The 24,149-nt window shown below is 43.5% G+C and overlaps 1 protein-coding gene across 1 annotated transcript in view; it reads left to right on the top strand.

Annotated features, from left to right (window-relative positions):
• The window catches only part of LOC144800095 (cytochrome P450 4B1-like), a 315,429-nt gene extending 304,814 nt beyond the window's left edge, over nucleotides 1–10,615 (top strand). The window contains exon 12 of the mRNA XM_078671653.1: nucleotides 6,360–10,615. Coding sequence (XP_078527779.1) covers nucleotides 6,360–6,528 — 169 coding nt within the window. The 3' untranslated portion in view covers nucleotides 6,529–10,615. The remainder of the gene's footprint in view (nucleotides 1–6,359) is intronic.
• The last annotated feature ends 13,534 nt before the right edge of the window (nucleotides 10,616–24,149 follow it).

Here is a 24,149-nt window from a genome sequence, read left to right as displayed (position 1 = left end):
TTACCTGTGTGATTGCCGCCACCGCCTCTCAGGAACCCAGGTGGGCAGGACTTTCTCCAGGCTTCCCCAATCTCCCCCACAGTCGAGTAAACGCTGCTGAGGGCCCCTGCCATCTTGGGTGAGGGCAAGAGAAGGGCGAGCAGACGACTGCTCGGCCCCTCCCAACCTACCGCCATATCGGAGTACCAAAGGCCACAATTATCACTTCCCCACTGAATGCTAGTGTGGCTGTAAGTGGTAAGAATCGTCCTGAGGCAAAATAGCCGGGACCGCTGTTATTCTAAAAACGCTACTTTGCTAATTGATTTTAAAAATGTATCCTATGTTTTTATCGCCTGAAATTTTGCACTGACTGAGTCCAAGAGTTAGTCCATATATTTTAACGGTGTGATAAGTTACCTGTGTGATTGCCGCCACCACCTCTCAGGAACCCAGGTGGGCAGGACTTTCTCCAGGCTTCCCCAATCTCCCCCACAGTCGAGTAAACGCTGCTGAGGGCCCCCGCCATCTTGGGTGAGGGCAAGAGAAGGGCGAGCAGACGACTGCTCGGCCCCTCCCACCCTACCGCCATACCGGAGTACAAATGAAGCCACTGCCCCGGAAGCGCAGCGGACGGGCGCAGCGGGCGCGCCGTCAGCGCGGGCTCAGGGCCACCCCCCCTGACCAAATAGTCCCAGACAAAGCGGCACTTAGATACAGCAGAGAGATACTAATGGGGCTGGACCCACTATCAGGTAAGGCTATCTGCCCACGTTTAGCACCTAACCTGAAATCTGAAGACAATTACACTTGCCCAATCTGTCTCACCTATCCACCCCATATAAACCCCCTTCCAATCGATCTAATGGCCAAAGTAAACCATGCCTCTGACAACCAGCTCCCTTCTGGCGAGAAATTGCTTCCAGAACCGGGATGCAGATCAAAAGAAGAGCTGAGAAGTGGGTTACTAAACGTTAGATCTCTTCCCAAACATGCCACCGAGATTCAGCTCTTGATCGAATCCAATAATTTGGATATTCTGTTCCTTACGGAAACTTGGTCGGTGGCTGGCTTAGAGCTTGAACTAGGTCCAGCCTGCCCAGAGGGTTACAAGATCCTTCACAACCCAAGGCCAAAAGAACGAGGGGGAGGAACGGGTATTATTTTCAAAGAGGAACTGAACATTGCCTTGCTAGACATAGATAAAACCTCCTGCGCTGAATTGTCTGGGATATCTATCAAACTCGGCTCAGGCTACTGCCTCACTGGCCTAATCTGCTACAGGCCACCAGGGTTCATTAATGCTATGCAACAACAGGAACTAATCTCAGTCATTAACAACTTGACACTCACTCATAGCAGAGTGCTAGTACTGGGGGATTTCAATCTGTGGACTAACGGCACCCTAGATACAGCCTATCATAATATCATACAATCCTGTGCTAATTTAGGATTAAAACAATGGGTTGCCGCTCCCACTCACAGGGAAGGGAATACTCTAGATTTAATCTTTGCCGAAGAAAATCTTATAAACATGGGAGAAATCCATCCAGTGGGATGGTCAGATCACCATCTCATAATGTTTGATATCCATACCCTGGGCAATACAGTTCAAGCCAACACACAAGTTAGAACTTTTATCAGTCGCGATTGGAAGGGATTACTGAAGAGGAAAGAAGAAAAGGAGACGGACCTCTTTCAGATGCAGACCCTCCTCAAACCAGAAAATTATATTGCTACGAATTACAGTCTACTCTGTGACCATGTAACCAAGAGACTTGACTGCATAGCCCCCCTGAAAGCAATCAGGAAAAGAGGCAACCCCTCCGCACCTTGGTATACAGATGCACTAAAATATCTGAAAAATATATGCAAAAAAGCAGAGAGACAATGGAGAAGAGGCTATGAAGAACAGAATAGACTACTCTGGAGACTGACTATAACTCAATACAAGAAAGAGATCGCCACAGCCAAAGCAGAATACTTTGCTGCTGTTATCTTAAAAAGCTCCAATAAATCACGCGATATCTTTAAAATTGTAAAAGATCTGTCCCATCCTGTTTGCACTAACAGTAATATCAAACCCTCACAGGAACTATGTGATGGTCTGGCCTCCTTCTTTCAGGAAAAAATGTCCACACTTATTGAAAGTATGGAGGACCCCGCCTCCGCCACAGTGCAGCACCAAAGCGGAATGGAGAATGATGAGAAGGATGAGGAAACAGAAGAACGCATGACACCAGGGGCTACCCTGGACACATTCGTTATCCCCGCAGAACAAGAGTTTAGACAATTAGCCCTTAAAGTAACATCTGGCTCCCCATTGGATCCTCTACCTCACAAAATAGTGAAAGAACTGGGGGCTGAATTCTTTCCTGTACTGCACCAGCTATGTGCACAATCCTTCCGCACAGGCACGGTGCCGAGGGAGTGGAAGCAGGCAGTGGTCACCCCCCTGTTAAAGAAATCCAATCTTGACCCCAGCTGCCACAAGAACTACCGACCCATCTCCCTCCTGCCGTATCCAGTAAAGATCTTGGAACGGATGGTCAGCAGTTCGTTGTCCCTCTTCCTGGAAACTAATAACATCCTTGAGGAGGAGCAATTCGGATTCCGACCAGCCCACGGAACCGAGTCAGCCTTACTGATGGTCCTGGATGACCTAAGAATGAGGGCGGACAGGGGAGAGTCAGCAATTTTGATTCTGCTGGACCTGTCCGCCGCATTCGATACGGTGAGCCACGACATCCTGCTGACTCGGTTGGAAACTGCTGGAGTAGAGGGGATGGCACTTGAGTGGTTCCGCTCCTACCTGTCAGATAGATGGCAGGCAGTGGCACTACCCCCGTATCAGTCGGAGTTTGCTATGGTTCCACATGGGGTTCCTCAGGGGTCTGCGATCAGCCCAATCCTTTTCAACGTATATATGCAGCCCGTGATGACCATCATCAAGGCCCACGGCATTAGCGTGATCAACTATGCGGATGACACGCAGCTGATGATTTCCCTTGATGGTGCCCATGCAGAATCCCTTGAGACCTTCCATACCTGCATAAGGAAAATGGCAACCTGGCTAAAAAGAAATTCACTACAGTTTAACAGCAGCAAAACTGAGATAATGCAATGTAAAGTGGGAAGAATACCTAGAAACCTGCCCACTGACTTTTGGCCTCTGGACTCAGGTGAGCCATTGGCACCAGTAACAACTGTACGGAACCTGGGGGTTAATCTCAATGACAAACTGAGTCTTGAGTCCAACGTTAACAGACAGGTGAGCAGCTGCTTCACATTAATACGGGGCCTTCGAAAGCTGCTGCCCTTACTACCAGCACACACCAGAGCAACCGTGGTCAGAAGCATCATCCTTAGCCGCCTGGATTACTGCAATGCTCTGTTACTGGAATCTCCTGCTTATCTGATTTCCAGGCTCCAGAGCATCCAGGCGGCAGCTGCAAAGATGGTGCTTTCTCGAGGACGTCGTTTTTCCACCACTCTTGCTCTGGCCGAGCTGCACTGGTTACCCATTCAGCAGAGGATCCGGTTCAAATCTCTGTGTACCGTTTTCAAGGCTGCACATGGTTTGGGTCCCAAACCCCTGCAGGCCAAATTCAAGTGGTATGAACCCACACGGGTCCTCCGATCCTCTTCCACCAATCTCATTAGTATACCCAGGATCAGGAAAGCCACCTATGGTGGCAGAGCTTTTAGCATAGCGGCAGCCCACCTTTGGAATAGCCTGCCTCTGGCAATCAGGAAAACCAACGAACTGATGCTCTTCCGCAAAAAGATCAAGACCTGGCTATTTCCTAATGTCTCACCTCCATAAAGCCTCCCCTCTGTTCTTGCCCTTACTTACCAGCCCATCAGTTGCATTTTTCAGCGCCAGGATGCCCGTAGGGTTACAGCGCGCTTTAGAAATGATATAAATAAAATAAATACAGTTATTGAAAATTGAAAAATGTAATCAGTGTTTCTGGCTTTATTTCTATCTGACATCTCACCAAATCCCTGCGTATATGTGCAAATTTTCGCTTCCTTCTTCATTCTACTATTAAGTATCTTCCCCACAGGAGCCATTGTTTTTTCCTTAAAATATCTTTCTTAAGCCGACAATATTGTTCTGTTTTCGTTAACCCCATGTGCACTTCCATTTCAACTGATGAGGTATTGGCAGTTTAATACATTGAATGACTTACAGGTCAACTGTTATAAGGCTTAAGTCATGCTTTGGTGGAGGAAGATGTTCTCTAAGACTGACACTTGATAGAAAACACTTCGAAAAAGAGACTTCCTATAACTACCTGGGCGTAACAATTGATACAAACCCCACCAGGGGAAACTATTAAAAGCGGATAAAAGCCCAACTAGTCGTTTGTGACTGACAAAATACTTCTAGATTTAAGGTGGTCAGGCCATCAGTCACAGTGCTCAACAGCAAGCTTATTCCAACTCTGTTCCATGCTTCCAATTTCTTTAATGATAAAACTGTTGCCAAGCTGGATACACTCTATATTAACAAAGTGAAGGTGTTACTTTGTCTTTGCTCCTCAACCCCCCAGTGCGAAATTCGTTTGGAAGATACCTTAACTTGTCTACTGTTGTGACACACGGGCCTGGTTTTAAATTGTGTGTGGCTGCATTAACTCCAGGGAGGATTTGGTGAATTACTTCAAATATAATGAGCTGCAATTATCAGGCTGTTCTTCTTTAAGCTTGAACATTGTGGCTGTCACTACAGTTTAAGGCAGAAGAACCTACCCTCCCTACTGATCTCAAGAATACCACGACTGACCTGAAAAGATCTTTTAAGGAGGAATGTGAAGGTAAACTCACAACAGACAGATCTGACCTTTCTGTGGACGTATAAGAACTCAGATTTGATCGCAGACACTTATCTGGATACATTTCACAATTATTTATCTGCAACTCTGAATTCAGGGAGCAAACCTAAGTATCTGAGATTTCACCTTCTGTAAATACCAATTGCTTCATTTGAAAGTCGTTGGAACAATAAATGTCATCCACTAAGATTGTGCAGCCTCCGTGGTTACAAAGACAAATCTCTGGCACATATATCCTTTTGTCCATCAGAAAAAAGTACCTAAGGTGTGATTTAATTAAAGTAAACTGAAGAACATTGCACGAAGCAATCAAATAGTGTTTCTCCTTGAGAGCATCAATTCCTAGGGAGGTCTCTTGGCTAGCTAATTAAATTGTTTATAATTGTGTTGTTGTACACTATTGGAATAAATTACAATACCAGGTTTTAGAATGTACAACAGATTTTATCTATGGTTGTGGATTTTAAAATGTATAACCAATTAAATTTACTGTTGATTGTAATTTATATTTTATTATATCTGTACAATAAATATTTCATTCATTCATACTGCTTTGCATATTTTAAATCCTGGTTTTATCAGCAGGCGTCTTAGATGGCACATCCTACACTTTGTATCTCTTCCCTCTCTTTTGTTTGTATCAGAAAGTTATGTATGTCAATGAACTCCAAATATTTTTTTCAATAATAAAAAAATAAAAATCAATAAATGTAATCTTTCAGAGGATCCAGGTTCTGTCCCATTTCAACAGCTTTTCCCAGGGAAAGAAATTGAGTTTTTCAATATAGCTAATACAATTCCACAGAACAGCAGGAACAGGTTGCGGCTTTATTGCCCAGGATCTATCAGGGCTGATTGGTATTTTAGCACACCAACCAAGAGCACCGCCATAAAGGTATCTACCAAGGGGTTTTCATCCTTCATTCTTAGCAAGTAGCTTCCGCTTCCAGACTAGGGTATTGAGAAGCTGCCACTGATGCCACATCCTTCCTCTTTTCTGCAGTTATCTGAATAAGGTATAGTTAACAAACATCTGTATCTCTTGGCATATTCAACCGTTAAAGCAGAAACTCATGAGTTATTCTTCATAACACATCATCTAAAAAGGTCAATGTGAATTATGGATTGGTGGAATCCTTAAACCCTTAAAGTCACCAGTCTGGACCCAATCTTTACCTTCTGTGAGGAGGGACTTTTTTGGCTACTTTGATGCTGTATCTTTTCTGTTTGTACATGTGTGTGCACATGGAAGTCATCCAACACAAAAGCCAAAAAATGCCAGAGGCGCCGTTCACTTGCATTAGTGAAAAGCACATATGAAATTACATTTTAATCATCATGTTCTTAGAAAAGTTTAAATCTCATGAAAGCTCGAGTCATATACAGGGAGTTGGTGGTCAAAGGAAACAAGGCCAGTCCTTGTAACTTTGTAATTCAAGAGTGAGGAATTTGTAGGTATCAATCAGTAATAAGAATCATTTAATCCACAGGCATATGCTGGTTCTTTTTTTCAGTTATGTTTTCTGCTTTGTCCATCAGGAACTGCATTGGCCAGACCTTTGCCATGAATGAGATGAAAGTCGCTCTGGCCCTGACTCTGCTGCGCTTCCAACTCTTTCCAGATGAAAACCAAACTCCGAAGAAAATACCGCAGATGGTTCTCAAGTCTTTAAATGGAATACACATATTCTTAAAAAAAAGGAAATAATGCATGGGCCTCTTTGAAGACAGCAAGTTCAGAAGTAGCTATTGAACTGTTCTAGAAAAACAAACTGAACCAACAAGAAAACAAGCACCAGCAATACTAATAATTCTGGTTATAATGTACGGCAAGCACAGACACAGAACACTAAGACTCACATATGCTTATAATATTCTGGCATATGCCTGCCAATCAGCAGAACTACTGGCATACATTAACGCACATACAACACTACTGGCAAACATACAGATAGAGAAAGCAAAGTAAGGACAAAACCCATGCAGTCATAGGCAAAATACGTATGCCCACACCTAGACATCATTATAGGTGCAGTCAGATTAGCAGAAATGCGAGTGAAGGAAAGTTGGAGAAGTAATGCAGTTATTATTTACATAGGTAGAAGATGATAACGCTTTGCAGCATTCTCATTGGAGCTAAAAAAAAGTCAGTACAGTCAGCTTTGAGCCATTGCAAAGAGTGTAACCTGACTAAATTACTAGAATATAGAAAGCATTGGCTAGGGATTGTCAATACATTTCTGTAAATGCACTCTTAACATCAACAATGGCACAGTTTCGCTCATGGCATACAAGAACAAGACCTCTGGAAGGCTACGCATGGTCCACAGCATCGCTAAACTACACATCAGTACGAGAATGTACACCACCAAACCTCTGGTTTTTTCCTGCCCCGCACAGAGGGAATGGAACCCCATTCAAGGTGAATTCTCACAGACACCATCCTTCCTCCATTTCAGAAAATAACTTCAAGCACTGCTCTTCCAACACCACCTGTTTGTCAGGTCACCTTATAGCTGCCATACTCACACCAACCTCCAGTCTGCACAGGCATCAATGCAATTGAACCATGATCACCTGAAATGACTGAACTGAATTGCACCAAATTTGGTAGAATGTTAAAACTTTACACAGAAAGGGTGTTTTTTGTTATTTGGTGTAAATCTGTTCAGCTGTTTTTGAGAACATCGCGTTTGAAGAGGAGCCCAGGGCAGATATGAAAGGCGTTAAAAGGTTAGGGATATCTGTATGGATGGTCCAGTTGGGAGTACCAAAATAAAAATGAGGACCTCTGATTGGTCGAGGGAGCTTATTCTCCTGTCTGCCTTTTGGGTCTGCGAGACCAGTAACAGTTCTGCGTTACAGGGAGATCCAATTGTCTGACCACAACTTTAAGAGAAATGTTGCAGCTGCCATTACACGACTTGAGGACTTGGTCCACTTGTCTGGATAAAAAAAAAAAGAAAAAAAGAATAATTTGAAAAAACAGATACATAAAGTGTTTAAAAAAATAATAATATAACAAAGGTTGTAATGGGCAGAGTAGGGATACCCTGACCCCTAGCACTTGTGGTGAGGTTAAGATAGGGGTCCAGAGGAACCTCCCCATGTCACAAAAATGATATACTTTTATTGTGGCAATGGTATCACCACTCAAGCTTCACCCCCATGGTGCCACAGGACTAAGTAAGCTTCTTTGGATGCCATGGGGGTACTGCGGTACAGTGAAAATGAAATGTGGGGTGGTAGTCAATGTCCTAATGGCATCTTTGAGGTTTAAACATAGTGTCCTCCCTGCAGCCAGCCCCCTGCTGCACCAAAGACTATGTGCAGCAAGAGCTTGGGGGATTTTGGTCGAATGCTGTAGGGAGTTGTGTGCAGGGCCTGCCCAGAGTCCAGGCTGTGCAGCCATCGCCCCCACTCTGCACAGGGCAATGTGTGCAGCATTGACTTAGCTTCCTGGAGATAGGCACAGCACCTGTCTAGAGGCCGGGCCTTGTGGCCAACCATCTGCTGTGCACATCCAAGACCATGCACAGTGGGAGGTTGGCCACCCACAGATGGTTTGGGAACATGCAATAGGATTTGGGCACAGGGCCTAACCACAAGTTGCATGTGACCTACAGGTGTGTGCAACAGGGGGGCTGCCCTCCTGCCATCTGTGCCCCTACACATGCCAACCCACAGTCTATTCTCAGACTGAGTCCCTTTGTACTCCTCACTACTGCCCTTAGTGGTTCGTTGTGCTGCCCTATCTATGATGTCCTGTCCTCCGTGGTCAGCACACTGCCCCCCTCCCCCTGCACTCCGTTCTCCATGTGTGTGTCCCTGCCTCCTGCCCCCTCCCTCCTTTACTCCGAAGTCCATTGTGCTGCCAGTCCCCTTTTTTCCTGCCCTCCTTCATCTGTTTGCTGCCCCTACCCCTTCACCCTCCCATGTCCACCATTCTCCATGTGCATACCCACGCCCCTGCCCTGTAGCAATATTTTCTCTGTGTGCCTGCCTGTTCCCTCCTCTCTTCTGTCCTTTGTTTTGCCATTACCTCTTCGTTCAGCCCTCCTTGGTCACTGCTGCCCCTGCCCCCTCCTCCCTGCCTTCTGTTCTTCTTGTACATGCCAGCACCCCTGCCCCTGTTCTCCCTGGCACTTTGTCCTTCCACTGCCACCTGCTCTCCCTGGTCAGCTTGCATTCTCTGTGTATATGCCCCTGCCCCTTCTTGCCTTCCCTTCATGGTATGTTGTGCTCCCACTGTCCCTGCTGCCTGTCTTCCCTGATCAGCTTGGTGTATCTGTCCTGTCCCACCTGCCGTCTGTGGTCAGCTTGGTGCTCCTGCCCATTTTGGCATATTTCCCATGATCCACTTGCTGCTCCCGCCCATACCCATCTCCCACTTGCCTTTCATTCTCCATGTCGTGATGCTACTACCCCTTGTGCCTGCTCTCCCTGGTCAGGTTGCTGCCGATGCCTCTCTCTATTTGCCATATCAGTGCTCCTGCCCCCTTCTTACTGCCCTCTGTGGTCTATTGTGGTGGCACTGGACCTGTCACTGGCTCTCTCTTCCCCGCATGCTTCCCATGCCCCCTCCCCTCTGCCCTTTTTTACATGTCAGTGCTCCTGCCTCTGCTCTGCTGTCCTCTGGGGCCAGCTTGCTACCACTGTCTATTCAGGCCATCCCTTCATAGTCAGCTTGCTACCCATGCCCACTTCCCTCCTGCCCTCCATTCTCTGTGTGCCTGCCTCTCCCACCCTCTCTCCTCCCTCTGTGGTCCATTGTGGTGCTATTACCCATTCCTTGCGCCCTCCTAGGTCAGCTTGCTGCCCCTGCCCCCCCAGCTGTCCTTTGTTCTCCGTATGCATGCCCCTGCCCCCTCCCTCCTTCGGTCCATAGTGCATTGCCCTGCCACTACTACCTCCTCATTCCAGGTCTCTTTCTGACCCTGCCTTTGTCCTCCTCCCCCGGCCCTCCGTTCTCCTTGTGTGGGCCTCTGTCCCCTTTGTTTCAGGTCACGTTGCTGCGTGTCTTTGTCCCTCTCCCCCTGCCCTCTGAGGTAGGAAGTAAAGGGGTAAATATGTTTGTGTAGGATGGTACCCAGAAAAATGGGAGAATTTGGTATTTGCCTTGCATCACAGGAGCACCAAAGTAACAAAAAACTGTAAAAACAAGTTTAAATGCAAATGACATGTACAATAGTGAGAATGGGTGGCCCTGACAAGAGCAGTTTTGTTAATACTGTGTTGTGCATACTTACAGTCAGAGCCAGCTACACTCCTTTATGTTTTTGCAACAGAACGGAACAGGATCATCCTAAAAAAGCATTCCCTCCCTTGTGAAGATCCCAGGCATGTCAAAGTGGATGCTATTGTGCAATAAGGAGCCCATGCCGTAGTTTCAGAGACATGCTAAAATTACTTTGACTTGCTTCCAGGATTTCTCAGTCTTTGGACACAATTGTTTAGACTACTGCTTCTTTTGCATTTGACATATGTTGGAATAGACAAAGTGTGGGAGAAGACATTCATCAACTCTTCCCACTTAATGTTCGGTAGTGCAGGCAGGCTCTGATTCAGATTTTAAATGGTCATCTCCTTAAAATAAGCTGTAATTTTGAGAAGTTTGTTTAACTTTTTTTTAAAGTTGTAAATGATTTGATTTTTTTTGTGGGATTGTTGGTACCTGAATTATTTGCCATACCATTGTGTCTGATTTCAGATCCATGTTTGTGATTTTACATATTGTTTGTCTTGTATTTTATATTGTAACGGTTTTAATTAACAATAAAAAATATTACAAGTCATCAACTCTTTCAAGGTTTCCTTCCTTTAAATTGACAGAGCTACCCATGAGCTACCCATGATTTTGCTTAAATCTTTTCATCTACACTGCTCCCAATGTGAACATTTTAACACCTTATGTACTAGTTGATGACATTTAATCCCTCTATGACTAATCCAAGTAAAGCCAGAGCCTCTGCTTTCTGTCCTCAACAATGGAAAGACATGCAAATCTTACCCAATTAGAAAAAAACTAATGAGATCTCAGAGCTCAGAGGAGATGTCTAAGTTCAAGCCTATCTCAAGACTTCCCTTCGCAGTTCCAAGTTCTCGAGAAGGCAATAAATAGGCACTCCGACTCCTTGTAGAGAAGAATGAGATACTGGACAAATCACAAGTTGGCTTTAGGATATTACATTGCACAGATACTGCATTAGTTAATGTCCTAAACAATAGGAGATTGATTTTGAACAAGGGACGAAGTGCTGCCTTAGTATTTGACACTTTATCTTATCAATTTTAATTCAGATAGCAAAAACTCAAGGAATCAGGGGGAAGTCTTTAAAGTGGCTTAAGTCCTTCTTGACTGATCAGACCCAGACTTTGGGAATGACCACCTCCTTTACCACTAAAAGACCTGATGGGGCCCCACAGGGCTCCATACTTAGCTCACCCCGCTTTAATATACATGTCTCTCCATTGGCTTCATTAATCAGAAAAAATGGTTCCTCAATGATGTTGTGAACCAATGATACTCGAATCGTGGTGTCAGAGGGATCCACAGTAGCGAATGACCTACTTGATTGCAGGTGAAGTGTTATGAAATGGATGAGTAAGAAAGCTATGAAACTTAATGGAGACAAAACAGAGTTTTTCTGTTTTGGCCCGCTAACTCTGACTCATTGCCTAAAGTAGGCTATGCGAACTGTCTATTCCAGTTCTTGTGGAAAAAACCTAGGTGTCATTATCAATGCCAAAGTAACTTTAGATAAGCAGGTAAATGCAGTATCTGCAGCCTGCTTTGTGCATCTCAGAGAGCTTGGTAAAGATGTGTCCCCTCTTTAAGGAAACCCACATCCCAGTAGTGCAGTTTCTGGCTCCCCATGAAGCAGAGAATCCTGTTTAGAACTGCCAGTATCACTCATAGAGCCGTGTAAAGAGACTGGCCATATCTGTATCACTGAAAAATGTCTACTCATAACAGAGTGCTAAAATCCCAGACTATGTGCCTCGTTAAAGAATCAAGAGCAGGAGGAAAGAGGGCAAACCATTCTCTTTTCTGGCTCTGAAGGTGTGTAAATCTCTACCTTTCCCTTTGCAATTGGAGCCTAACCACAGGTTATTATGCAAAAGCATGAAAACATTGTTTTTCTATCAGCTCTTATGTTTTCTTCAAGTTTTCTGATTTAGAGCCAGGACATCCTGCTGGGTAATTGTTGTACTTTGTATAATCCTAGATAATTGTGAGTGCTATGATTTTTAGGGCAACCATGAGCCAAAAGGACAAAGTAGTGGTCCGGATGTGAACCATGATGTTGGTATCGTAGTACACCAAAGAGAAGGAGTCTGCATCAGAATGAGAATTGTTCTGGAAGAATATGTAATTTGTAAAGGGAAAAAAGCCTTTTAAAGTCCTAGGTTTGTGATTGTTATTGTTAGTGTGGTAGAAATGTAGGTTATGTAGCAAGCAACTGCCATTTGCAGTGGAGAGATTTTTATAACTATATGTTGATATTAGAAGTTGGAAAATAAAATGCAGGTGTTGAAATGTATGTAAAATGTGGTGGAGTTAGTGAAAATATATGAAAAGAGAAGGAATGAGAAAAGACTAAATCAGGAAGAAACATTTGTATACATACTAGACCTTTTATTTTCAGGTATAACCACATAGTGAGGTGTAGCACTATGGTGTACTGGTTCATTGCATATAGGAACAGCAAGATAGGTTGGTCCATCTGAAAAGATGAGATTAAGTAATGATACAGAGCAGACTAGCGTACCCAGAGCATGTAAGTTAGGAGGTCCACCCTGGGTTGCAGCACTTATTGTGCCACCCTCCGAGTGACCAGGTACAAATTGGCGCCCAGTCTGCCACTGCAGTGGGGAAGAGCAGGTTTAAAACTGTGAGTTTGACTTTGCCATTTAATTCAACGGCAAAGCCCTCAATTCCCTCAACAATAAATATGTCTCCTCTAAGCAGGGAGTAGTATATTATTATGTGGGATTTATACTTGCATATGTCCGAACAGTAAAACCTCCAAAATATAATTTTTTTACTGTGAAAGAGTTAGTAGCTCCATTGGCTAGTACAAACTTACAGGCTTGCCTCCCAGCCCTGCTAACCTCTGAATTGGACTACTAAAATGGGTACTTCAAGGTATCAAATTAGTTATGCCATGAAACTCAACTTGATGCCCAAGTCAAATTTATATCAATTTTAAAGAAAGGCATCTTTTAGAAAGTTGCCACATTTTGCCCAGTGTATCCTGTGACCTTTCGCAGGTACTGGCCACCATACAGCTTTCTGCCGTCCTGGTAGGTAGTGTGAATGACTCCCAGGCTTTAGAACTATGGTGGCCTGCCACAGAAAGAGGAGTTACCTTCCTCTTGCAGGAAGCCACACAAGGTGTTGGCCCAAAGGCAAGCTTCAAAAGAAAAGCAGCCTTTGGTGTAAAAATGGAGATCACACTCAGGTAGGGCTGCCCCTTTGTTCAGGTAGATGAGCTGGCAGCGGGAACAGAGCAGGGAAACCAGTAGCCAAACCAGATTTCCATTGGGCATATGGTCCACAGGTAGCCATACCTCTAGGGTGGGCTACCAGGCTCTTCTTCAGAATGGGCAGAATAGTGCACTCTGGGATTAGAAGATGTCACACAAAGCAGAAATGTTGTCAGATGGCGGAAGAGATTCTGGTTGCCTATTCGATAATGATCAAATAATCACCCAGGGCGCTTTCTGGCATACATATTGCAGCCCTGGCACTCTGAACCTTAGATCACATCTGGACTGAATAGAGGACTATAGAAGGGCTGCCGTGCTGGACATGGAAAGAGAACACAAAGAGAAGATGGAGTGAGGTTACACTCCACCGCCGGTTGCACAGCTTTTGACGTGATAGTTATTCACTACACCAACACTTTCATCCACTTTTCAACGTTTTTATTTGCATGTAATCCAATGAATATTTGACCAATTCTTCATATCATGTTTCAACTTTTAACACGTGCGCCCTTAATGAATTCAATAATTTCTCGTGCGCAGATATGCCGATCCGGGCCTTTTTCTAGCGCATGATGAATCAATAGGCATCCTGAAGATCTTAATTTTACCCAATGCATTTCGGGCTCATATTAGCCCTTCTTCAGGGGTTTGCCTATATATTTAAAATAATGACATTAGTTTAATCTATTCAGACCTTTCTAGAACAATCATACTGACGTTTCTAACCATTTATATCTAACTTTAAATAATCAACGTTTTCCCTCTACATGCGCGAATGCGCGCCAAAAAATGTACTTGGATCAACCTACCCCATCCCACAGTCCACTCTCATATTCAACTGCATTGCCCCTCTCGTTATCCTACCCCGATGTTAACCCTTCAGCTCGTGGATAACAACCTTAATATCGAACCATCCTCATACAACAGGTTCCTTTACAAAAGCGTTCCCGTACCTTCCACATGTCACAGCATAAATCTCCTTCTCCCCTCGAATGTTACTTGAGTTCAGCACATTGCACCTGATTCCCTTCAACTTTAAATCCTGTGACTCCACCCCACTTCGAACAGGACCCAATCTAAACACTCTGTTCGTTTCCCAACCTTGAATACTACCAGTCCCATAAACCCTTGTAACAGATGCTTGATTACCTCAATGTGCTGCGAACCAATGGTTTACATGATTATTCACCCATTCTCTGCTGTCAACAACCCACCCAGGCTACAATCCAATACAACAATACGATAATGCCCCGCCCTCCCTAAAGTGTGTCAAATGCGTCGATTATACAATTAGATTAAACCGGCTTTCTAAGACCTGGAATTCAGTCCGTGAGTATACATGTTTAAAATAAGAGCGAAAAATCATCTAACACATGCTCATATATTTTAACAGACTAGAGTCCGATAAAGTAAAACCAACTATCATGACATTAAATCGAAGTTTTAGTTTCTGTGTTTCTGCGATGCTTAGATGTTAATCCGGTCACACGTTTGTTTTCCTTCATTGTAATCTTGTTCATGCACAGTCTTTCTTCATGGAAAGAGAGACTGCACCAACTGCTGATCTACCCTGCTGCTCCTTGGGCTAGTGAAGAGAGGACTGCACCTGTGATGCCTTGTTCATGGAAAATTTGCTCCAGACTGAAGAAGTGACTCCAAATGGTAGGTCAGCTGACCCCCCGTTCCAACACCAGTACCCATAAGAGCTGGGGTAGTCCGATCTGGCTAGTCAGTAGCCATCTTCAAAGAATCGCCACTGACAGCCGACATGCAGACAAGAAGACCTCCACAGACTCAAAAGTTCACCTGTGTCTACTGACCCAGAAGTTGCCAAAGTGTGGGTTGGTTGTCAACGATGGGCACTAGCCCTCAACAAAGTAAACCACTGGAGTCACTGTATCCGGAGATCAGTAGCCCAGCCATTGCTGGACTTCTACTGGCCAAAAGAGCACGTGAAGTGGCTTGGCTTCAGACTAACTACAGGGGGTATCCAGCCCTTTGTGCGGAGGCAGGACACAGCCTATGCAAGAGTAAGTGGGTCAGACCCCAGTTCCTTCCTCTCATCCTACCAGTGATGGCCCATCCAGTCTGACTTCACCATAAGTTAGGATCAGGATTCCAGAGACACCAAACATAAACCTGTTACCTTTTTCCTACATGAAAACTACACTTATAAAATGGAACCGGGTCATTCCAATGTTATCCTATGTAAGAGGTAGGCCTTGCAGAATTGACAAACAAATTTGTGAGTTTTTCACTACCAAGACATGTAATACTTAAAAGTACATGTCCGACTTTTTCAATACACTACACCCTGCCCTTAGAGCTTTCCAGGGACTACCCTAGGGGTGACTTATATGTATTAAAAAGGAACGTTTGTGATTGGCATAGGTTTACTTTGCCAGCTCAAAACTGCAGTTTGAAACTGCGCGCACACAGGCTGGAACAAAAGGCCTGAGACCTATTTAAAGGGCTAATCCGTACAGCAGTCCCAATAGTAGCATTTCATTTACAGACTCTGGGCACATGTAGTGCCTTTTACTAGGGACTTATAAGTAAATTAAATATCCAAATTGGATATAAGCCAATGTGTTAATGTTTTAAGCAGAGAGTTCAAGCACTTTGCACACTTTACCACTGCTACCCAGGGCTAGAGACCCTGAGCCAACAAAAACATAGTCATCAAAAACAAGCTGAAGGCATAAAGTTAGGGAGAACCACTCCAAGGATGCCAGATCACACAGTGCTGCTGAACGTAGAGCAGTGAAATATGAACTCCGGCATGTATCAAGTACCACATTAGCATTAGCCTGGTATCAGAAATGGGACAGTATTAAAAATAAATACATTTTGTGAAAACCATGCCAGTATGAATTCGACCTGTGTTATTTGGTAAGCACTTAATTTTATGACGCGAGCACAATTGGAGAAGGAAAAGTTATCTCTAAATTTACTCTGCTGGGCTACCAACAATAATAAAATAGCCAACAGTGGAAAAGGCAATGGCAGAGTTACTTGCCATTCCACTGGTTGTGATTTCTTTACCACTTCTTTCAAAAAGTTAGGTTATCACTAACTAAAATAAGTTGCTTTTTAAAATGGCATTACAGAACGAGCCACTGTTCCCGAAAAGCCAGATATTGAAAGAAGATTGTACACATCACCTCTCCTTACTGCTATTCTTTATGATGATGCACTTACCCTATCTCTATGTATTCCACAAGCAACATTGACATTTTGGTATATGCTATGTCCACCAATTGATCAATATGATGTACTGAATTTCTTTTTATAATGATGATGCACTTACCCTTTCTCTATGTATTCCACAAGCAACATTGACATTTTGGTATATGCTATGTCCACCAATTGATCAATATGATGTACTGAATTTTATTTTAACTAAAGCAAGCCCTCGAATAAATCAAACTCGCTCCTCTTAATGTGCCATTTGATTATTCACACACTGTAAGATCAATGTATCCTCCATTTTTTCCACTTTTTAACACCTATGGGAAGCTCTTCTGTTACATTTTACTTAGTAATCCGCTTGCAAAAAACATTCCCTTTGGACTCTTTTGAAAGGCAGGTCTGATCTGGGGGGCCGCGTCCTCTGCTTGTGATTTCCTGATTTCAGTGGTTCTTCGGTGTACTTCAGAAACCACATTCACATAGCACGCCATCTTCAATGATTTGTTCACTGAGTACATTTGTAACGCATGTCTTGTGTGTAATTCTACTTATTGCATTTATATAGCTTATGGTGTACAGCACTTGCCTTAAAAGGAGTTATGTATGCTTCAAACAAACCAGTACATGTGTGATGCAGTGGATTTAACCCAGATCTCTTGACTAGGGTGAATGAATGAATTATTTAGCATTCCGTCTATCATTTGTTTGCGTTGCCCTTTTTGCCCTAAGTGGGATGTGGGACGTGGGTCCCTTGCTCACTATGCCACTAGGTTCAAGCTAGCCTGGCTAATGAGGGGTAATACACTGAAACTAGTCTCAGGATGCTTGTTTCCAGTCCAGGGAGGACCTAGCTTGGCAGTTCAGGCTGGGCTGTTCCCATGAGGAGCAGGGTCAAGACTGATTTGCATATGGTTGGGTCTAAACTGGGGCGGCATGATCAAAAGAATAATGGATTTAACCCAGATCTTTTGACTGGGGGTAAATGCATGATTTAGTCAACATTCCATCCATCAATTGTTTGTGTAGCATAATGCAGGCAACTGCAGCCAAATCAGACTATGTGTATGGATAGTGCAGATATACACAAAGTTCTGAGGTAAGTTTTGTTTCCTTATTGGGTTTTAAAGAAGCCAGGAATGGCTATATCCTTTTTATGAGCTTCCAATCCAGAATTAACCCTGGACGTAGCTGTAGCAGTTAAATCAACAACATCCTCAGATGCTTTGATAAAGCAATTTTACATGGTAAAAGCATATAACCAATTCACATAAGTTAATTTGTTCAATGGAAATATCAGGCAATGAGAGAGGTGATGATTTTGGGGTCCCCCCATAGCTAGGGGGAGTACCAAGCAGATGCCTTGTACACAAAGAGCATAAACAAAAAGCACATCTTTTTGAACTTCGGTGGTGTTCCCATCCTCTTAGGACCACCCCAAGCACAGTTATTGGCAAAAAAACAATCCCAACCAAAGGTCCTGCAAAGCATTATGGAACGAGCTTATTAGTGGACAGTGAATATTATAATATCCAATATCATTTTTTTTTTACAAAGACCTGCAGTTCAACTAGTTGTTACTAGATGTCCCTCACGAGTCAAATGCAAAACCATTGAAACCCCTTCATCAAGCATTTGCATTTGACTCATGAGGGACATCTAGTAACCACCATTTGAACTGCAGCTCTTTTTAGACATTTTTTGATATTGGATACTATATAATATTCACTGCATCCTGCTAATGTCATCCCATAATGCTTTGCAGGGCCTTTGGTTGGAATTTAGTTTTGCCAATAACTGTGCTTGGGATGGGACCACCACTGAATCGTTCAATAAGATGTGCTTTTTGTTTTCAAGGCATCTGCTTTGTACTCCCCCTAGGTTAGGGAGGATCCCAAAATCATCACCTCTCTCAATGCTTGCTAATTTTTCGGTCTCACTTTTGTGAAAGTACTATATGCTCTTCAGTGCCATTACAGTGCCATCAGCTACGCGTGTGCTGCTACGCAAACTACGCCCAGGGTTAGTCAAAATAAAAATATCCTGGTATTTATAGTTGCGAGAGTGTGGGTTATGGGGCAGACCTTTGTTGTAATATGAAGGTACTCTTGTTAAGCAGGAGTCAGATAGCTAATGTATGTAGAAAAAGAAGATTTAGGTTTATTGAAGAAGTTATGTTACATAATAAAGTACCCCACCAGGAGCATCATCCTCTCTGCCAAGCAACCTCCCGTCACTCCCAACATTCCAGACATCACACACTGCTGCAGAGCAGGGAAAAATTGAGGTATACACAGAATGCATCACAAGCATAGTAAATAACAACACATCTCATTCCCTTAGAAACAATAAAATGCAAACAGGAAACGTAAGATAGAAATTAATAAAGTACAAACAGAAGACATAAGGAACACTAGCTTCCAAAAATCCTATAAATTATTGACACAGTGGCTGCATTTGACCCCATCTATACACAACCAGGAACACACCTATATACAGTTCCTACAGGACCCTTGCACACCACCTATTACTCAACCAGGCACAAACAATCAAAGGAATCACAAAGTGGGTATCTTGAAACCCTCTCCAAACCAAGAACAGGGCATCTTATGCATAACACAATGGGTCTCTTTCAACCCCCGCTAGACCCAAAACAACAGGGCATTTTGTGGATTTAGCAACAAGACTAGCACTACACGCTCACCCTCTACTGCATATCATGCAGACTTGGGGACTTTCACTACATTCACCCTCCACTGCATACTCTTGCCGGACCATGGACTCAAAAACACACCCTCTACTGTATACTCCTGCAGGACCAGGGACCTAAATCACTCACCCTCCACGGCATTCCCATGCAGGACATGGGACCTAAATCACTCACCCTCTACTGCATTCCGATGCAGGACCAAGGAGTTAAAATATTCACCCTCTACTACATACTTCTGCAGGACCAGGGACCTTAACCATGGACTCAGCCACAGCCACAATTCCTCATACGACTCCTGCATACTTCTGCAGTACCAGGGACCTAAATGACTCACCCTCTACAGCACTCCCATGCAGGACCAAAGAGTTAAAACACTCACCCTCTACTGCATACTCCTGCTGGACCATGGAGTTAAAACACTCACCCTCAATAGAATAGAATGTTCTACATGGTTAAGTAGGCACATTATAACATACCAATTAACATATCACTAGTTCTTTTAAGATATATGCATTAAAATCTTATTGTATAAATAACCCAGCAATAATTAACGTGCGAAAAACATCACCACGTATGAACAATAGTACTAATAATTTTCAAACTGTACGTATATTGGTATATAGATTTGCAATTTACAGCTTATTGGGGCATATGCATCAAGCATTTTTGCCTTCGCAAACGGGCCGATTCTGAGAATCGGTTTGTTTGCGAACATAAAAAATGCTTTTCAGATGCAGCAAACCCTATTTTGCGATTCAGTAACCTGTTACCGAATCGCAAAATGGGTTTGTGATTCGCTATTTGGAAGGGGCATTTTCAGGACGTCCCTTCCTAATACCGAATTGCATTGGTATGTAGGAATATTTTGTGACCAAAATGCGGTTGCAAAACATTCGCATTTTACCACCTACTTTAATTAGGTGGTAACCCATTTGGAAATGGGAAGGGGTGCCCAAACCCCTTCCCTTTGTGAATGCTTGTTACAGCTTTTTTTAAGAGCAGGCAGTGGTCCCAAGGACCTACTCTTCAAAAATGTAAAGAAAACTTTTCATTTTACTTTTTGTAAAGCATCTCATTAATATTTCTTTATTTAAAAGCAATCACGGACATGGTTGTCTGCTGATCTCAGCAGGCCACCATCCCCGTGATTTTTGCGATTCCTAGGGGCTCACAAATTGCGATCTACCTTATTAATATTAATGAGGTATAGCGATTTGCAAACCCCTAGGAATCGCTATCTGAAACTCTTTGAGTTTCATACATTGTAAATTGCGATTACCTAATTGCGATTCTCAGGAATTCGCAATTAGGTATTCACAGTTTACAATTTTGATGCATGTAGCCCATAGTCCTCAATTGTTTGAGCACATTGCTTCATCTCATACTCTGCCTCACCATCCTTCACCTCCACACTTCAATCCTTTCCTTTCACACATTGGGCTTTCAACTACATGCTGCCCTCCTTTTAATCCATGCTTCTCCTCATTTCAACAGCACAGTATCGTCAAAAGACATTTCCACAAATTACGCAATAACAGTTCACATTCTCTTCTCCTTTGCTTTGATGCTAGCTTGCCAGGAACCATATCCTCTTGTTCAAATTTGCTTCTCTTGCCAGAAGTTCTTGTCTTATGTCTTCACCGTATTTCTGATTTCTTTTTTGCATTGGCAGCCACTCCACCCACCACTTGATGCTGCCCAAGAGGGACATGCTGTTGTGGCATGCATTCTTCCTCATAGTAGAGAAAAAGGAGGTGCTTTCATGGTAATTCCATCGTATTTTCCACATTTCACCCTGTACATCACCTGCACGTTGTCACTTGACACTTGATTAGAACGCATAGCCAATCAATTTTCACAAGAATAGCTCAAGGTAGTTTTATAATGCCTAATTGTTCGGATGCACTTAACGTATGTGCAGGGTCCAATGAGAGTGATGCTCTTTTCTGTCCCTCTCCACCCCCACCAGTGACCACATATACAGTAATATAATACTTAGCAGTAGGAGCATGGAAAGGGGAATGGGATATGAGGGACAGCAGAGACCACTCCATTACTCTGGCTCATCAGTTCGGTTGTTCTAAGATAGCTGAAGGATGTAGTGGACACCTACAAGACACGAGGTATAACAGGTAATTTGACTTTTAAGGTTCTATGGTTAACTCCAGTGGTCAATCTATAACTTGCCATTATTTCTCGGGAAACTGAATCTCTGTAAGTTGATATGACGCTAATGATGCAATTTCAGAGAACTAAACACTGCAAGAAAGAGTTCCTCAGATATATTTTCATACACACTTTAACATTTCTGCCTATACCTCAAGTTTCATCACTAAGTGCTCTCTTTCAACTAGATTTCGGTAGAATTGTAAGACAACCAGCACTATAAACAGCCTTATTGTCAGCATTTCCAAAGTTATGTACTGGGGCTTTAAGACCTTGTGCATGACATTCATACATTAGCAACATAGCTCAATCCAGGAGTATTTCTTGATCTGTCACAGAAACCCTTATTAAGTATCCCAGGCTTTGAACCATTTTCTTGAAAGTTTATCTGAACTCTTCTAAGTTCACTTTCATCAAAATTTCAGCTTTTCGTAATACTTCTCCTCATTGCCAGGGTCCAGCAATAGGAATCCTTAGAAATCACTAGCTCTTATCTAAGGAAATTCCAGATCCACGTAGCAAGGCGCTTGCTGCAGCAACATTTTATAATGATTTCTTAGTGTAAGAAATTGGGTTAGTGGTTGAGGGGGTGGAAGCCCCACTCAGGCACCAAACACAATCCTTGCCAGGGTGAACCATTAAACATGCTAAATTAACATGTGCATAACTCTCAGGTACCTTGACACAAAGCAGTCAGGCTCAGTTTACAGGCAATGTGTATTTATGCAGCACACAAACGGTAATAAAGTGAAACAAGAAAAAATTCAAAACCAATTTAGGAAATAGTGTCAATTTTAATAAATAAAATGATACCAAAATGACAAAAATCCAATTGGTAGTACTGAAGATATGCAATTTTAAAGGTTTATGGTGGATATAGCGCCTGAAATCAGTCCTCCGGTAGTGCTAGATGAGGGAAAACAGTCCATATACAGGGACCAGGTTAGTCCATCTGAAAATATTACTTAGTCACCATCTGGTGCTAATGGACTGTTTGCAGACACAAAACTTTAGGATTTCTATTTTCTTGAAGCATAGTGCACTCTGATGCCAGACAAGAGTCCTTGACCTCTTGGGAATCAGGAACTCACTCTAGATAAGGCCAGCAGGTATCAGGCAGGTCCAGTTGCAGGTCCTCTGCAGCTTGTTGTGTTCCTGGAGCTGACCCCTAAATTCACTCAGGTTAGCCAGGGGTGAATGAAGCAGGTCCAGTCTTCCTTCTCAGAGAGCAGGCCATGCCTAAAGCAGCAGGACAGTCCTCTGAGGAACAAAGCAGGCCTCAAGCAACAGGGCAGTCCTCTGAGGAACAAAGCAGGCCTCAAGCAACAGGGCAGTTCTCTGGGGAACAAGGCAGGCCTCAAGCAGCAGGGCAGTCCTCTGAGGAACAAAGCAGGCCTCAAGCAGCAGGGCAGTTCTCTGGGGAACAAGGCAGGCCTCAGGCAGCAGGGCAGTCCTCTGATTAACAAGGCAGTCCTTCTTCTGTAATGTCCGCAGGTCCAGGAGTGCACTGATGAGTGGCTCACAAGATCCAGTATTTATAACTGGTGCCAGCCTTTTAAGTAGGGGATTACCCCATACTACTCCCACATCTGGTTCTGGAAAGTTCTTCCTTTCCCTAGTTAAGGCTCCAAGAAGTCTGGGATGACAAAAGATGGGACAGACCTGGTGTCAGATTACTTTGTATGTGCAGGAGGCAGAGCACTTCGAAATGTAAGTGGGACAGGGCACAGTTCCGCTCCCAACCATCCTGGCAGAACAGCCAATCATAACTACTCCCCTATTGTTCACTATCTGGGCTCATAATTCATTCTTAATGGGGGAGCCATTAACAGGCCCAGGCAGCTGAAAACTCAAAGACCGCTTTAGAAACTTTTGGGCAGGAAAATGGCAAATCTCTGAATGACAAAATTGTAAACTAAAATCCTACTTTACCATTAAAGAGGATTTTACATTGCAATTCATTTAAGTCTAAACAGCATATCTCAACCTGCTCCCAATCCAAAGTAGGCACTTATTAAATGTAATAATGCAACCCAGTCTTACTCAATGGGAGAGATAAGCCTTACAGTAGTGAAAAATGACTTAAGGAGTTTTTCATTACCAGGACATATAAAATTTAGGCCTGCCCGTCCTACGTTTTAAGTACCATGCACCCTATCCTATGGACTTTTAGGGCCTACATTTTGGGTGACTTATAAGCAGGGCCGCAGCCATGGGGGACCACTTGAGGGCAGGGCCAGCCCAACATAATAGTTGCCCCCCCAAATGTCTTGATGCAGCTGGCTCAGTATAGAGGTGCTGGAGTTCAGAAGGCGGATGAGCAATAAAAATGCCCAGAAGTGTTGTTTTTATCTTCTTACATTTGTCAGTTTGAATGTCAGGCTAAGTGTTAGGCCTGGGATCCCTGGTTGACTGAGGTAGGTACCTTAGGCCAAATAGGGCGTTTCCACATCAGGAAAAGGAAGGACACCTTCTCAGATAGCCCCCGCTCACTTGGTAGCTTGGCACGAGCAGCCAGGCTTATGTTCAAGGCAAATGTGTAAAGTATTTGCTACCACGCTCCAAGCAACTCAATGATGACACCATAAATGGACTCCACACGAGTTTCATAAAAACAAGTATAAATGTATATAAAAAGATATACGATAAGACCACATGATATAAATCCAACATATGTGTATTTATGATATTCCTCCTGGCCGGTTGTTAGGCCAGCCAGTCCTTGTAAGGTCTGGCGATATTAACGATATTAACGAGCACTTCTAAATGTT

The sequence above is a fragment of the Lissotriton helveticus genome, chromosome 1_2 (assembly GCF_964261635.1).
Source record: "Lissotriton helveticus chromosome 1_2, aLisHel1.1, whole genome shotgun sequence".
Classification (NCBI taxonomy): Eukaryota; Metazoa; Chordata; class Amphibia; order Caudata; family Salamandridae; genus Lissotriton; species Lissotriton helveticus.
Note: the sequence above shows the minus strand (reverse complement) of the source record. Positions and strands in the feature narration are given on the sequence as shown.